Source organism: Ranitomeya imitator, chromosome 4 (assembly GCF_032444005.1).
Source record: "Ranitomeya imitator isolate aRanImi1 chromosome 4, aRanImi1.pri, whole genome shotgun sequence".
Taxonomy (NCBI): domain Eukaryota; kingdom Metazoa; phylum Chordata; class Amphibia; order Anura; family Dendrobatidae; genus Ranitomeya; species Ranitomeya imitator.
The window spans coordinates 246867291-246883935 of record NC_091285.1 but is presented as its reverse complement, the minus strand read 5'-3'; the positions used below and the strand labels follow the sequence as shown (position 1 = coordinate 246883935).

General features: G+C 44.3%; 1 protein-coding gene across 3 annotated transcripts in view; it reads right to left on the bottom strand.

Moving 5' to 3' along the window:
• Positions 1-16645, bottom strand: part of ANO6 (anoctamin 6) — a 302301-nt gene that overhangs the window by 58740 nt on the left and 226916 nt on the right. For all 3 annotated transcript variants that reach the window (XM_069764476.1, XM_069764475.1, XM_069764474.1), the window contains 2 exons: positions 10851-11056; positions 6775-6977 (listed from right to left, as the gene is read on the bottom strand). In XM_069764476.1, the coding sequence (XP_069620577.1) occupies positions 6775-6977; positions 10851-11056 (409 nt within the window). The remainder of the gene's footprint in view (positions 1-6774; positions 6978-10850; positions 11057-16645) is intronic.

Genomic DNA, 16645 nt, shown 5'->3' with positions numbered 1-16645 from the left:
ACATCCTGAGAAAGAAAGCACTGGTGAGCTCATCAATGCAAAAAGACCTGGGCGCCTACGGAAGACAACAGTTGTGGATGATCGCAGAATAATCTCTATGGTGAAGAGAAACCCCTTCACAACAGCCGACCAAGTGACCAACACTCTCCAGGAGGTCGGCATATCAATATCCAAATCTACCATAAAGAGAAGACTGCATGAAAGTAAATACAGAGGGTTCACTGCACTGTGCAAGCCACTCATAAGCAACAAGAATAAAAAAGCTAGACTGTTTTGCTCAGCCTTAGAAATTCCGGTCCCCAAACTACCAAACTGGGAACTGACCCCCCCTGCTCCACCGCCGTCCCCAGCTTGGCAGCAAGTTTCAGCTAAAAAACGGCGTGCCTCCCCCGGTCCTATCTCAGGAGAAAAACCACCACCCTCCTAGGCGCTGATGGAAAATTAAGAGGATTATTTTGCCTGTGTCGTCAACATGAACAGACCCTGGGACTTGCACTACGGATCATCTTATATCTACAGAAATATGACCGCATAAGATAATACTGCCTCAACTGCAAGGCTGGCAGGGAGTGCAAGAAGGCACTCTAACGGCTCAGACTAGTTGAAATCTACAGAATCTTCTAGTTGTTTTTTTTTTTTTTTTTACCTGTTTTTTACCCCCGTATTGACATTTCCAGTTTCCTGATGTCAGTTCGGGCATCAGAGAAAGAATATGGTCAATGTAGGATTTTGTCCAAGGTTCACAATGTAATCAGGCTCTGGACTTGTTTTTGGAGTCTAATTTCGAATGGGATCACACTTGGTAACGTAACGTGACCAATAGTTTGTTTGTTCCCTACCTTCCCTTCCCCCTCCTCCCTTCTTGTCTTCCTTCTTTTCTATTTCTTCTCCTAGGTAACGGCATCATGTGTCTATCCCAGTATGGAGTGGGCAGCTTGGTGGGCCACTACTTGGTCAAGAGAGGGGGCCAGTGGACCTGGAAGGGGGTGAGATATATTGCTTCATCTCGTATATATTGTTTTTTTTTTTTTTGAGACAATGGCTCTATCATGGTGCGTCTCGTGTCATTAAATGTTAAGGGGCTCAACTCGGATGTTAAGAGACGCCTCCTTCTACGAGAATTGAAGTCTTCAAAGGCAGATATTGTGTTTCTGCAGGAGACGCAGCATGATGGAACAGGATCCTTCAACTTTGCTAGGGGAAGATTCCCAATAGTATATACAGCCACCCAAAATAGGAAAAAAGCGGGAGTGGCGATTATGATAGCTCAAAATTGCCCTTTCCAGGTAATTAGCTTGGACTCAGACCATAATGGATAATACTTGATCCTAACGGGAACTTTGAAGGGAGTCCCTGTGATACTATGTAACATATACAGTTATATGAAAAAGTTTGGGCACCCCTATTAATCTTAAGCTTAATGTTTTATAAAAATTGCTTTTTTTTAAACAGCTATTTCAGTTTCATATATCTAATAACTGTTGGACACAGTAATGTTTCTGCCTTGAAATGAGGTTTATTGTACTAACAGAAAATGTGCAATCTGAATTCAAACAAAATTTGACTGGTGCATAAGTATGGGCACCCCACCAGAAAAGTGACATTAATATTTAGTAGATCCTCCTTTTGCAAAAATAACAGCCTTTAGTCGCTTCCTGTAGCTTTTAATGTGATCCTGGATGAAGGTATTTTTGACCATTCCTCTTTACAAAACAATTCCAGTTCAGTTAAGTTTGATGGTCGCCGAGCATGGACAGCCCTCTTCAAATGATCCCACAGATGTTCAATGATATTCAGGTCTGGGGACTGGGATGGCCATTCCAGAACAGTGTAATTGTTCCTTTGCATGAATGCCTGAGTAGATTTGGAGTGGTGTTTTGGATCATTGTCTTGCTGAAAGATCCATCCCCTGCGTAACTTCAACTTTGTCACTGATTCATGAACATTATTGTCAAAAATCTGCTGATACTGAGAGGAATCCATGCATCCCTCAACTTTAACAAGATTCCCGATGCTGGCATTGGCCACACAGCCCCAAACCACGATGGAACCTCCACCAAATTTTACTGTGGGTAGCAAGTGTTTTTCTTGAAATGCTGTGTTTTTTGGCCGCCATGCATAACGCCTTTTTGTATGACCAAACAACTCAATCTTGGCTTCATCAGTCCACAGGACTCTCTTCGAAAAAGAAATTGGCTTCTCCAAATGTGCTTTTGCATAACTCAGCCGACTGTGGCGTGCTTGCAGAAACGGCTTCTTTCGCATCACTCTCCCATACAGCTTCTCCTTGTGCAAAGTGCGTTGTATAGTTGACCGATGCACAGTGACACCATCTGCAGCAAGTTGATGCTGCAGCTCTCTGGAGGTGGTCTGAGGATTGTCCTTGACTGATCTCACCATTCTTCTTCTCTGCCTTTCTGATGTTTTTCTTGGCCTGCCACTTCTGGCCTTAACAAGAACTGTACCTGTGTTCTTCCATTTCCTTACTATGTTCCTCACAGTGGAAATTGACAGGTTAAATCTCTGAGACAGCTTTTTGTATCCTTCCCCTGAACAGCTATGTTGAATAATCTTTTTATTCAGATCATTAGACAGTTGTTTTGAGGAGCCCATGATGCCACTCTTCAGAGGAGATTCAAACAGGAGAACAACTTGCAAATGGCCACTTTAAGTAGCTTTTCTCATGATTGCATACACCTGGCTATGAAGTTCAAAGCTCAATTGAGGTTAGAAAACCAAAAAAAGTGCTTTAGTAAGTCAGTAAAAAGTAGGTAGGAGTATTTAAAACAAGAAAATGATAAGGGTGCCCATACTTATGCACTTGTCAAATTTTGTTTGAATGCAGATTGCACATTTTCTGTTAGTACAATAAACCTCATTTCAAGGCAGAAACATTACTGTGTCCAACAGTTATTAGATATATGAAACTGAAATAGCTGTTGCAAAAAAAAAACAATTTTTATAAAACATTAAGCTTAAGATTAATAGGGGTGCCCAAACTTTTTCATATAACTGTATGTCCCCAATTCTGGACAGTTACTTTTCCTAAATCAGGTATTAGCCAAATTACCTCAAACCCCATCACATGCGCTATATTTGGGGGGTGATTTTAATTTGATTTTTTTCAGCATTAAGGGACAAGCTTTCTGTAAGTGGCGCCCCAACCCCATTGACTTTGACCAGACAAACGAAGGCGTTCCATGCGCTAATTCGAAAGCATGGCCTATATGACCTGTGGCGCACCTCGAACCCGACAGCCAAGCAATACTGTGATGACTCAAAAAATAAAAAGTGGACCCACTAGACCGTGACGACGAACCACCCACGGACGAGATGACCAGATGGACCGCCCCCTATACAGGGAGAGTTAGAGGCAGGCCTGTGGGGGACTATCGCCTCGGCAACTGGGAGACCAGGGTGGAATAGAGAGTGACTCACGGAGACCCTGGGAAAGCAGATGAGCAAGAGACACTGGACTGGCGGGGTAGGGCAGAGACAAAAGACAGGCGGGAATGGAAAAGACACAGGACACACATTTCCCTCCCTAATCTTCAATCGACCTTGACAGAATATGGACTACTCTCAGGGTACAAGGTAAATACAACCAAGACTGAAGTTCTCCCAATTAACTTACCATGCGCAATGGTGGACGCTCTGAAATCAAAGTTTAAATTTGCTTGGAAGGACACTAAAATTAAATATTTGGGTATTTTCCTGACTGGCTCTTACGACTCCTTTTATAGACATAATTTCTCGGCCTTGTTTCAATAGATTAATGGGTTACTTTCTAGATGTCTAAACTTCCTCTCTCACTTTTTGGCAGAGCAAATGCGATAAAGATGTCTATTATACCTAAGTTCCTATACATGGTGGAGGTTTTGTTGGTGCCGATCGCACGAGCGGTGTTGAGGAGGTTTCAGACTATGCTTCTTAATTTTTTTGGGGGTCAGAGACGACATCGAATAGCTAAATCAGTCCTCACATCTCCAAAAACGCAGAGGGGTATTGCCTTTCCAGACATCTGGAGATATTACTTGGCCGTGCACCTTAGAAGGATACCAGCTTGGGCCTCCTTGCGGGCTCATAGCAAATGGGTAGAAATCGAGAAACTTTGGATGGCTCCAGCGCATCCCAATTCATTGCAATGGGGAGATGGGAGTACATGGCCCTCGATGCCTCTGCTGGGCTCTATGGCATTTACAATGAAAATTTGGAGGATAAGCAGCAAGGCCTTTCCATTGATCTCCCCCAAGTCCCCTATGATCTCCTTCCTTTTTACACCCTCCATACCTGATAGTCTTACTGCAGCTTTGACAGAACCATGGCTTCAAGCACAATTAATTTATTACGCGGATATTGTAGACCCCTTTAATAGAAATGTTCTTCCTTTTCAGACTCTTAGAGAGCGGTTTAAACTCCCACTTAGGACCTACTTCTCATACTTACAAATCTGCCACTGGCCTTAACTTTATATAAAAACACAACGTTCTCCACCCCCACTCCCTTTGAGCGACTCTGTAAAGGGAATCCCTCTACAAAGGGTTTGATCACGGACATTTATAGCATACTGTTCACTCCGCCATCAGACTCCCCTCCTAAACATGCTTACATGATAAAGTGGGAGAGATACCTGGGGAGGGAACTACCGCTTCCTATCTGGCAGGTCATATGGTCTAAGGCAGCTAAATCGTCACCATGCATAACACAAAAGGAAAATCAGTACAAGATACTGATGCATTGGTATCATACGCCGGAGGTTTTACATAATATTTACCCTGCCACATCAGAAAAATGCTGGAGATGCCTGGGAGCTGTGGGTTCATTGCCACATATATTCTTGGATTGCCAGACTATATTCCCATTCTGGAAGAATGTACAGGGGTTGATTTCTCAGGTGTTAGATGTAGAGATTCCTCTGGATCCTGTGACTTTTTTGCTTAATGTTCCCCCCGTACCCATGAAAAGGGCCCTGCCAGGCTGCTCCTCCATATCCTAACATCAGTGAAGTGTCTATTAGCCTCGTACTGGAAGAAAAAAATCAGCTCCCTCCATGAAAAAACTCCGGATGAAGATTAAAGAAATGAGACGTATGGAGAATTTTACGGCCTGTATTAATAACTTGATTTGTTCAATCGCATCTGGGCTCCATGGGATGACTATGTAACTAAGCTAACCAACTGATGTTATGAACCTTTTTTCTTTTTGTGTCTTTTCCCCTCCCTGACTTTTTCCCTATCCCTTCCCTGTACCCCACCTACTCTTAGATGATGCATTAGATGTTTGCCCTAGGTTTAGTAAGAGCAGCAGTGCTGCGCACTGTGCCACTGGAAGAAACATCTAAAATGTTTTGCATAATTTTGTTACAACTATACTTATGTTTATTATGATATTTGTACGAGAAAAAGGAAAATCTTTAAAAAATAAACAGTTTAAAAAAAATTAAAAAAAAGGCTAGACTGGACTTTGCTAAAAAACATTTAAAAAAGCCAGCACAGTTCTGGAAGAACATTCTTTGGCAGATGAAACCAAAATCAAGCTCTACCAGAATAATGGAAAGAGAAAAGTATGGCGAAGGCGTGATACAGCTCATGATCCAAAGCATACCACATCATCTGTAAAACATGGCAGAGGCAGTGTGATGGCTTGGGCATGCAGGCTGCCAGTGGCACCGGGTCACTCGTGTTTATTGATGATGTGACACAGGACAGAAGCATCCAAATGAATTCTGAGGTATTCAGAGACATTCTGTGTGCTCAGATCCAGCCAAATGCAGCCAAACTGATTGTCCATCTGTAGTATGAAACGACGACCAATGACCCAAAACATAAAGCCAAAGCAACCCTGGAGTTTATTAAAGCAAAGAAGTGGAATATTCTTGAACGGCCAAGTCAGTCACCTGATCTCAACCCAATTGAGCATGCATTTCACTTGTTAAAGACTAAACTTCAGACAGAAAGGACCACGAACAAACAGCATCTGAAAACCACCGCAGTGAAGGCCTGGCAGAGCATCAAAAAGGAGGAAACACAGCGTCTGGTGATGTCCATGAGTTCAAGACTTCAGGCAGTCATTGCCAACAAAGGGTTTTCAACCAAATACTAGAAATGAACATTTTATTTAAAATTATTTCATCTGTCCAATTCCTTTTGGTCCCTTTAAAAACAGGGTGGCACATGTTATGGAGCTGAAACTCCTAAACTCTTCATCCAGTTTTAATGTGGATACCCTCAAATGAAAGCTGAAAGTCTGAACTTCAACTGCATCTGAACGGTTTTGTTTAAAATTCATTGTGGTAATGTCTATAACCAAAATTAGAAAAATATTGTCTCTGTCCAAATATATATGGACTAAACTGTATTTTTGGAGTGTTTAGCACCTTAATTGTGTTTTTTGGACTTAATTTTTGAACTATTCACAAAGTGTAGGGCAGTTCTGTATTGACTAGACACACCTGCCACAACACCACCACCAAAGACTCGTCTGGTCAGTGGCTGATGCATAGTGCTCTCCTTGATTTTGAAGAATTTGGTGCCAAAAATGACAACTAATATCACAATACAAAAAAGAAAGTGACTATTAACCCCCATCCACAAATGATAAATCAGGGCAATCAGGACTTTTTTTTATAAAAGTATTTACATAATATAGATGACCAAATCTTGCTACCAAAAATCACAATTTGGATTATCATTGAGACTTTTAAAAACCTACCATGAAGGATGCTGAAAGGCTCAACAGTAACGTTAGCTAAAGGAAAATTCCGTTTGTACTTGCCTGCAAGTAGTTTCAGTGCCAAACCAAGCTGGTGGAACTGGTTTGCTTTCATTTTTGAAATCCGATACTCTGAAGACTGAAAGTGTACTATTAATGTATCCTTGCATAGTGTTGGATGTATGGGTCCCATAGGGTAGTACAGAGAAAGACCAGTAATAAACCAAACGTGGTATCATATCAGATGTAAAGGCAATAATCATAGCCTGCAGCATGAGAAAAAATAAGGAATGAGAAACAGGAGAAGAGTTACATAATTAAATCAACTCAGATGTATTGTTTCTGGGTTGATACAGGTCATGAACAGAGCCAAATCCACAGTCTTAGATCAGTATATGGGACACAAAAAAGGCAATCATAGTGTAAATAGGTTTTAACAATAAAAATAAGTACGTAGATTGTAAATGCCCAACAGTCTTATCATTTGAAAAAGGACTTTTAATAAATAATCGCTTCTCTGATCAAGACTTGTGCTGTAATAAACCCTAGAATGTCTCCCCTTCTTCACTGAAAGTTATCGAATGAACAGAGCCAGTGATGTTAACATGCCATACCAAATAGAATTTAGAGAATGTAGGCACATGTTTTGGCAGCCTAATGTAACTTTCCTCCATGTACAATTATATTCGTGCATTAAAGAGGGTTCTATCAAGAAGAAACAACGGAGTAGCCATAAACCACCAAGAAAATTAAAAACAAACATGCACGGTTCCACCTGAGACTCTGTATGTATATACTCCATCTGGTATGCACATTACAAACAACTCCCCTTGAGAAAGCTGTGGTGAAACGCGCGTCGGGTTTGCGTGGGGCGCTCCATTTCACTTTGACATGGGTAAGTGGCAGATTGTGCTTATGTGACATGTCAGAGATCTACTTCGGGAAGAAACATGCAGTTATATATGCTTACTGCCTAATGTCTCTAACAACATGTCCTCACTCTATCTGAAACTACATTTCTCCAAAACTGAACTTCTTGTTTTTCTCCCCTCTACTAACCTCACTCTACCTAAAATCAAAATTACCCTGGAGGGTTCAACCATAACTCCCAAGCAGCATGCTCGCTGTCTTGGGGTCATATTCAACACCAAACTTTCCTTTACTCCCTATATCTGATCACTCACTCGCTCCTGTCACCTGCATCTTAAAAACATCTCCAGAATCCTACCTTTTCTCACCTTTAAAACTGCTAAGACTCTTACTGTCGCTCTCATTCATTCTTGTCTCTTCTGATCGGTCTCTCTCTTACCAAACTTTCTCCTTTCCAATACATCTTAAATTCAGCAGTCAGGGTCATATATCTGTCCAGCCGCTTCACCGATGCCTCCATCTTGTGCCAGTCATTACACTGGCTACCCATTTGCTACAGGGTCCAGTATAAACTCATCTCTCTCACCCACAAAGATCTCCACAGTTCTGCACAGCCTTATATCTCCTCTCTCATCTCCGTCTATCACCCTACACGTGCCCTCCGTTCTACAAATGACCTTAGACTAACATCCCCCGTAATCAGAACCTCGCACCTCCGTCTCCAAGACTTCTCTCGTGCTGCGCCAGCTCTCTGGAATGCACTTCCCCAGACGATCAGACTGATACCTAGCCCCGACCTATTCAAGCGCGCTTTAAAAACCTATCTCTTCAAACAAGCCTACCACATCAACTACTCAGTAAACTAACTTTGTCCTGTTCCCTCCTTCCAAATATTATCTGCATGTGAATCTGCACCCTACTATTCATCTGTCTCCACACCCTCCATGCACATGATAACTGAACTTGATACTTGGCTATTGCACTTAAACACACGGGCTGATGACCGGATCATGCAGCTTTATATGAAAATCCCTATTTACTATAATTGCCAGACCTGAAATAACAAGCACTTTTCACCTATTGTGTCCCCCCATTTCCTTGTAGATTGTAAGCTTGCGAGCAGGGACCTCACTCCTAATGTCACTGTTTAAATTGTCTTAACTTGTATTGAATTTATTGTCTGTATATGTCCCCGCTTAATTGTAAAGTGCTGCGCAATATGTTGGCACTATATAAATTAAAATTATTATTATTACTTGAATTGATTAGGTTACCCTTGCGATATATGTGATTTATTGCTCAGACTTTACTCTCCATGCACAAGCACTTTCTCCATTTATATTCATCCAGTTATATCCAAAAAGTGGGCACTCTGTATTATTGATCCACACTGGGTGCCTCTTTTCTACCCTGAGTACAATTACGGTCTGTCCCAGCATTTTGGTTGTTTCTTCTTGTTGTCCTCATGACCTCTACAGTATTGTGTACCTGATATTTTATGATTATTTATAAATAAAAAATTATTTGTTTTTAATTTTCTTGGTGGTTTATGGCTACTCCGTTGTTTCTTCTTGATTGATGTCTTTGGGAGTAGTCCACACATATATCTCTTATTTACTATGGGGAGACCATGCTATATGTTGACGTAATTCCTGACCCTAACAGACTAAGGGTATGTTCACACGTTCAGGATTTCCATCCTTTTTTTTTTTCAGGACAGTTTTTTTAAAAAACTGCAGCTCTTGGCAGAAAACGCAGGTCCTTTTTTTGTCCTTTTTTGATGCGTTTTTGATGCGTTTTTTGATGCTTTTTTTATGCGTTTTTTTATCCTTTTTTTACTGTGTGTTTCCTAGGAAGCTTTTTAGGGCTAAAATGGCTGAAAATACCCTAACCCTACCCCTAACCCTACCCCTACCCCTAACCCTACCCCTAACCCTACCCCTACCCCTAACCCTACCCCTAACCCTACCCCTACCCCTAACCCTACCCCTAACCCTACCCCTAACCCTACCCCTAACCCTACTCTAACCTTAGTGAAAAAAAAAAAAAAAAAATTCTTAATTTTTTTATTGTCCCTACCTATGGGGGTGACAAAGTGGGGGGGGTGTCATTTACTATTTTTTTATTTTGATCACTGAGATATAACCTATCTCAGTGATCAAAATGCACTTTGGAGCGAATCTGCCGACCGGCAGATTCGGCGGGCGCACTGCGCATGCGCCCGCCATTTTGCAAGATGGCGGCGTCCAGGGAGAAGACGGCCGGACGGACACCGGGACGCCGGGTAAGTATAAGGGGGGGAGATTAGGGCACGGGGGGGGGCATCGGAGCACTGGGGGGGGGGCATCGGAGCACGGGGGGGGCATCGGAGCATGGGGGGGCGGGATCGGAGCACGGGGGGGCAGCCACACTCCGCCCACGCACTTCCGCCCGCTCCCCCGCACTTCCTGCTGCAGCGGTTCTGCACATCAAATCGCAGTAAAACCCGCAGATATATTTTTGATCTGCGGGTTTTACTGCGATTTTGACCTCACAATGGAGGTCTATGGGTGCAGAACCGCTGCGGTTCAGGAAGAAGAATTGACATGCTCCTTCTTTTTTCCGGGAGCTATTCAGCGCGGCTTTTTTTTTACAATTTCCGGACCATGTGCACAGTGTGTCCTGTTTTCCATAGGGTACAGTGTACTGTACCCTGCATGGAAAACAGCTGCGGAACCGCGGTAAAAAACGCACTGTGTGAACATGGCCTAATGATGTGGTTTTTGAATAATGGATTTATATTAAAGGAGGTCTGTCTGAAGATTTCCCAATGCAAATGACATGCATTACTAAATAGATATTTTAGGCCATATGATACTGGTGTACTGACTTGAAAATCCATATCAGAATGGCTGCAAAAAGTTTCTTGAAAGTTTAAATTCAATTTCCACCCACCTAGTTAAATTGATCACTTTTCTGTGCCACTACTCCCTGCTACCGCTAAAACCTCACACTGCTCAGCATCAACTGCAGCTGCCGGTCAAGCTGGGTGTGCGAAGACTGAATACACTTAAACTAATGAGAGCTCTCACTGTTTAGCTGGACTCACAAATTGCTCATTTTAATATATCAATTATACAGACATTTTCGAATGGGATTTCAAAGTAATTTTCAAACCTCTATATAGAACAGTTATTTTAGTTCTAAAACTTTTTGGATGGGGCATTGAACGCCAAAACACTGGGTACAGATTTGGCAAATTGTGTCTGATCTAGAATTACCACACTTACATTTGTTACCACCGCGAGTAATGCCACTCCTTGCATGATTGGCTGCCAGGCTCCAATGTGCTGTGCCTTCTCAGGTACCATGCGCCTGAACTGAGTGGTAAGCTTCCAGGCATCCACTCGAATCTCTAGTAAATTATTTACAAGGGCCAAAACAGGAGCAAGAGGAAAGGATGCCACAAACAAAGTAACAAATCCAAACTGAATCACTGTCAAAAGAGAGAAAGAGGTAACCGCAGTGTGGGTTATAATGTATGGTATTAATGAAAATGCAAATAAAAATACATGCATCTTGTAATAAAGTGCTAGGGCCTGTGCACATGTTGCATTTTTGGTGACGTGTTTCTGCGAAGTTTTGTCACAAAACCTGAAGAGTTTCCTAGTATCAGCAAATTATATTCTGATTATATCCTATATTTTATATTCCAACTAGTATTCCTGAAGTCTCTGGCACATCTTACGTATTTGTAACCAAATCAGCGGTGCAGGTTTCAATCTGCATAATGACAATTCTTTTAACGTTTTTGATGCAGATTTCACCCATGCTAATGAGTTGGGAAAAATCAGCACCAGACACCCATAAAAAAAACAAAAATAAAAAATGTGTGTATTTTACGTTGAGTGTTTCCTGTCAAGGCATGCAAAATTGGTGCAGAAAAGTCTGCAGCAAATAATGAAGCATGCATATACCTTTATACAGAATAGCAAAAGTCTTTCAGGACGCAGACTAATGAAGGATGGTGAGTATGGATATATGCCTTACTATTCTCCAGCAACTAACTAGAGGCAACAAAGTTTCCACAAATATCCATCTTGGTATTTAATCTTGAAAACTATATCTTGCATTATTACACAGCCTAAAAGACTGCACTTACAATGGAAACATTTGTTGCAAATTCACTTTGTTCCTAAAGCCTTCCTCATTCAAGAATCTATATGAATGCAAAAGAAAATAATGTTCTACGTTATCAGAAACCTATAAAAGATTGCTGTGACAAGTGCATCAGCGCGACCTCATGAGCATGTAAGTTCCAATAGTTGCAGAGCAATAGTACATCTTAGGGTGGTTCACACATGTGAGAAACATGTCCGTGTCTCGCATGTGAAATCCAAGCTCCGGCGCCGGCACTCCAGAGCAGAGCGTGCGGCCGCATAGCAACACATGGAGCCACACGCTCCGCTCTGGAGTGCCAGCGCCAGAGCTTGGATTTCACATGCGAGACACGGACGTGTTTCTCGCATGTGTGATCCCGGCCTTAGGGTGGTTCACAGTGGTTATGAAACAGGGATTTTTGTGTTACTCACCGTAAAATCCTTTTCTCCGAGTCGTTCATTGGGGGACACAGGACTGTGGGTGTATGCTACTGCCGCCAGGAGGCTGACACTAAGTAGGTATAAAAAAAAAAAGTTAGCTCCTCCTCCATAGTATACACCTTGCCACTGGCCCTGACAGCTCCAGTTTGGTGCACAAGCAGTAGGAGATAGAGAAAACAAAACAGCATTAGAGCAAAGACAACATGTCTAGAATAATACTACAGTCTGAACAACCCCATAGACAAATAAAATGAATAGGGAGGGAGCTGTGTCCCCCAATGAACGACTCGGAGAAAAGAATTTTACGGTGAGTAACACAAAAATCCCTGTTTCTCCATCGTCTCATTGGGGGACACAGGACTGTGGGATGTCCCAAAGCAGTCCCAGGGTGGGAAGAAGACTCACTGGAAGAAAACCCCTAGGCACTTACCGCCTATAGGTGTGATACCGCAGCCTGAAGAATTTTCCTTCCCAAACTTGCATCAGCAGAGGCCTGAGTGTGGATATTATAATGTTTAGAGAAAGTGTGCAGGCTGGACCAAGTGGCCGCTTTGCAAACCTGCTCTGCTGAAGTTTGGTGCCGAAGCGCCCAGGAAGCCCCTACCGCCCGAGTAGAGTGTGCCCTGATCCCAGCCGGGATGGCTGCACCCTTGATACGGTAGGCCTCCTGAATAGTGGTTCTTATCCATCTGGCTAAGGTCGATCTAGAGGCTGCGAGTCCCTTTTTATGACCCGCAGGAAGAACGAACAGAACATCCGTCTTTCGAAAAGAAGCGGTCCGGGAAACGTATCTTCTCAGAGCTCTCACCAAATCTAGAGTATGGAGAGCTTTTTCCACCCGGTGTGTAGGCGCAGGACAAAAAGAAGGCAAGACAATGTCCTCATTAATGTGGAATGAGGAGACTACTTTTGGCAGAAAGGAAGGTGCTGGTATCAGCACCACCTTATCCTGATGAAATTGTAGAAACGGCGCCTGACAGGACAAGGCCGCTAATTCCGATACCCGCCTAATGGATGTTATAGCTACCAGAAACAAAACCTTCCAAGAAAGGTACCTTAAAGGAACATCTTGGAGGGGTTCAAATGGAGGTTCCTGAAGAGCACTCAAGACCAAATTAAGGTCCCAAGCTTCTATCGGAGCTTTGTAAGGAGGGACTATATGAGAGACTCCCTGCAAAAAAGTTTTTACTTGCAGATTGGTAGTGATCCTGCGCTGGAAAAGAACCGATAAGGCGGATATTTGCCTCCTAAGGGTACTTGGAGCGAGACCTGAGTCTAGACCAGATTGGAGAAAAGCTAGGACATTAGGAATGGAAAACCGAAGAGGAGGAAGACCCTTCTTCCTGCACCATGAAAGAAAGACTTTCCAGGTGTGGTGGTAAATGCGTGCTGAAGCTGTCTTTCGAGCATTAACCATAGTTGAGGCTACTTTCTGAGAAAAACCGGCCTGGGTCAGAATCCAAGATTCAACGGCCAAGCCGTCAAACGCAGGGCCTCTAAGTTCTGGTGGAATATCGGCCCCTGCGACAGAAGATCTGGCTGCATTGGTAGCTGCCAAGGAACCCCGGCGATCAGCTGAACTAGGTCTGCGTACCATGACCTCCGAGGCCAATCTGGGGCGACTAGAATTGCCGGAACTCCCTCTAGCTTGATCTTCCTGACGACCTTTGGAAGCAGCGCCAGAGGGGGAAACAGATATGGAAGACTAAATTGGTTCCAAGATAGGACTAGTGCGTCTACGGCAATTGCTCCTGGATCTCGAAACCGTGCAATGAACCTGGGTACTTTGGTATTCGACCCGGTGGCCATTAGATCCACGTCCGGGATTCCCCAGCGTAGACATATCTGCCGAAAAACATCGGGGTGAAGAGGCCATTCCCCGGGCGCAAGACCCTGTCGGCTCAGAAAGTCCGCTGCCCAGTTCTCCTTGCCCGGGATGTAAACTGCCGAGATCACAGAGTGATTGTTCTCGGCCCAGCGGAGGACTTGTCCTACCTCGCGCATGGCTGATCTGCTGCGAGTGCCCCCCTGATGATTTACGTAGGCCACGGCCGTGGCATTGTCCGATTGGATCCGCACCGGGCGACCCGCCAGAAGATGGTGAAAGTGCTGCAAGGCAAGCCAAATTGCCCTGATCTCCAACAGATTGATTGGAAGGGTTGATTCCCTTGGGGACCAACGACCCTGAGCCGTGTGCTGGAGAAACACTGCTCCCCAACCGAGAAGACTGGCGTCCGTAGTGACTACCAGCCAATGAACTGGAGGAAAGGCTTTCCCCTGAAGTAGGGATGAACTCCTCATCCACCATATCAGGGATTGCCTGACCCCAGGAGACAGACGACACCTGAGGTTGAGAGACAAAGGACTCCTGTCTCAGGCTGACAGAAGTGCCTGTTGGAGTGGACGAAGATGGAATTGGGCGAATGCACCCGCTTCTATAGCTGCTACCATCCTGCCCAAGACCTTCATGCAGAACCGGATTGAATGGAAACTCGGCTGCCAAAGAATTTTTACCTCCTGCCGGAGACAAAGCACCTTGTCCTGGGGTAAAATAGTTAGCCCCCGAGAGGTGTCGAAGATCATTCCTAAAAAAGAGATCTTCCGAGATGGTACTAGAGATGACTTCTTTAAATTGACCAGCCACCCTAGACGAGCTAGGGTGTCCAAAGAGATGTTGATGTTGTCCCTGCATGCCTGAAAATTTGGTTCTTTGACTAAGAGATCGTCTAAGTAAGGCAAAATGACTATGCCTCGAGAGTGCAGGATTGACACCACTGTTGCCATCACCTCCGTGAACACCCTGGGAGCAGTGGCGAGCCCGAAAGGTAATGCAGTGAATTGGAAGTGTCGCTCGCCTATGGAAAACCGTAGAAATTTTTGATGAGGAGGAAATATAGGAACGTGCAGATAGGCGTCTTGAATATCTATGGAAGCCAGGAATTCTCCCCTTTCCATAGCCGCAATGACCGAGCGGAGAGATTCCATACGGAAGCGACGAGTGCTGATGAATTTGTTTAGACACTTTAGGTCCAGAATGGGTCTCACGGTCCCATTCTTTTTGGGAACCGTAAACAGCTTTGAATAAAACCCTTTGAACCTTTCTTCCTTTGGAACAGGGACAATGACCCCGTTGGACTGAAGAGACTCGACTGCTCTGAATAAAGCTCTTAGACGGGTTTTTGAACTGGGAAGACTGGATGGAAAAAACCGGCCTGGAGGGAGGTAGGAAAACTCTATTTTGTACCCTGAAACCACCAGGTTTCTTACCCATCTGTCTTGAACAACTGACAGCCAGGACTGATGGAACAGTAGTAGGCGACCGCCTACCCTGTTGAAAGCGACAAGAGGCTGCCTCCAGTCATTTAGCCGAAGATCGAGGATATCTAGATCCCCTAGATCTTGATGGTTGATACCGCATTCTTGCCAATGGATTAGCCCTATAGGAGACCTGGTGCTCCCTGTCTTGGACAGGCCGACTTGGGGGACCTGCGCTTGGTGCCGCAGACCACCGGGAGTTACGAAAGGATTTAAATCTTGCTTCAAATTGGCGACGAAAAGGTTGCTTCACCTTTTGTTGAGGAAGGAAATTACTTTTACCTCCCGTAGTATCAGATATAAGCTGATCCAGTTTTTCGCCAAAAAGACGGACACCTTGATAAGGGAGGGATGTAAGGGACTTTTTTGAAGTAGAGTCCGCCCGCCAATTTCTTAAGGTACCTTCACACAACGATATTGTTAACGATATCGTTGCTTTTTGTGACGTAGCAACGATATCGTTAATGAAATCGTTATGTGTGACAGCGACCAACGATCAGGCCCCTGCTGGGAGCTCGTTGGTCGCTGAATAAAGTCCAGAACTTTATTTCGTCGCTGGACTCCTCCTGACATCGCTGGATCGGCGTGTGTGACACCGATCCAGCGATGTCTTCACTGGTAACCAGGGTAAACATCGGGTAACTAAGCGCAGGGCCGCGCTTAGTAACCCGATGTTTACCCTGGTTACCATCCTAAAAGTAAAAAAAACAAACACTACATACTTACCTAAAGCCGTCTGTCCTCCAGCGCTGTGCTCTGCTCTCCTCCTGTACTGGCTGTGAGCGTCGGTCAGCCGGAAAGCAGAGCGGTGACGTCACCGCTCTGCTTTCCGGCCGCTGTGCTCACACAGACAGTACAGGAGGAGTGCAGAGCACAGCGCTGGAGGACAGACGGCTGTAGGTAAGTATGTAGTGTTTGTTTTTTTTTACTTTTAGGATGGTAACCAGGGTAAACATCGGGTTACTAAGCGCGGCCCTGCGCTTAGTTACCCGATGTTTACCCTGGTTACCGGCATCGTTGGTCGCTGGAGAGCTGTCTGTGTGACAGCTCTCCAGCGACCAAACAGCTACGCTGCAGCGATCCGGATCGTTGTCGGTATCGCTGCAGCGTCGCTTAATGTGAAGGGGCCTTTAGCCATAGGGCCCTTCTGATAGCAATAGCATTTGCCG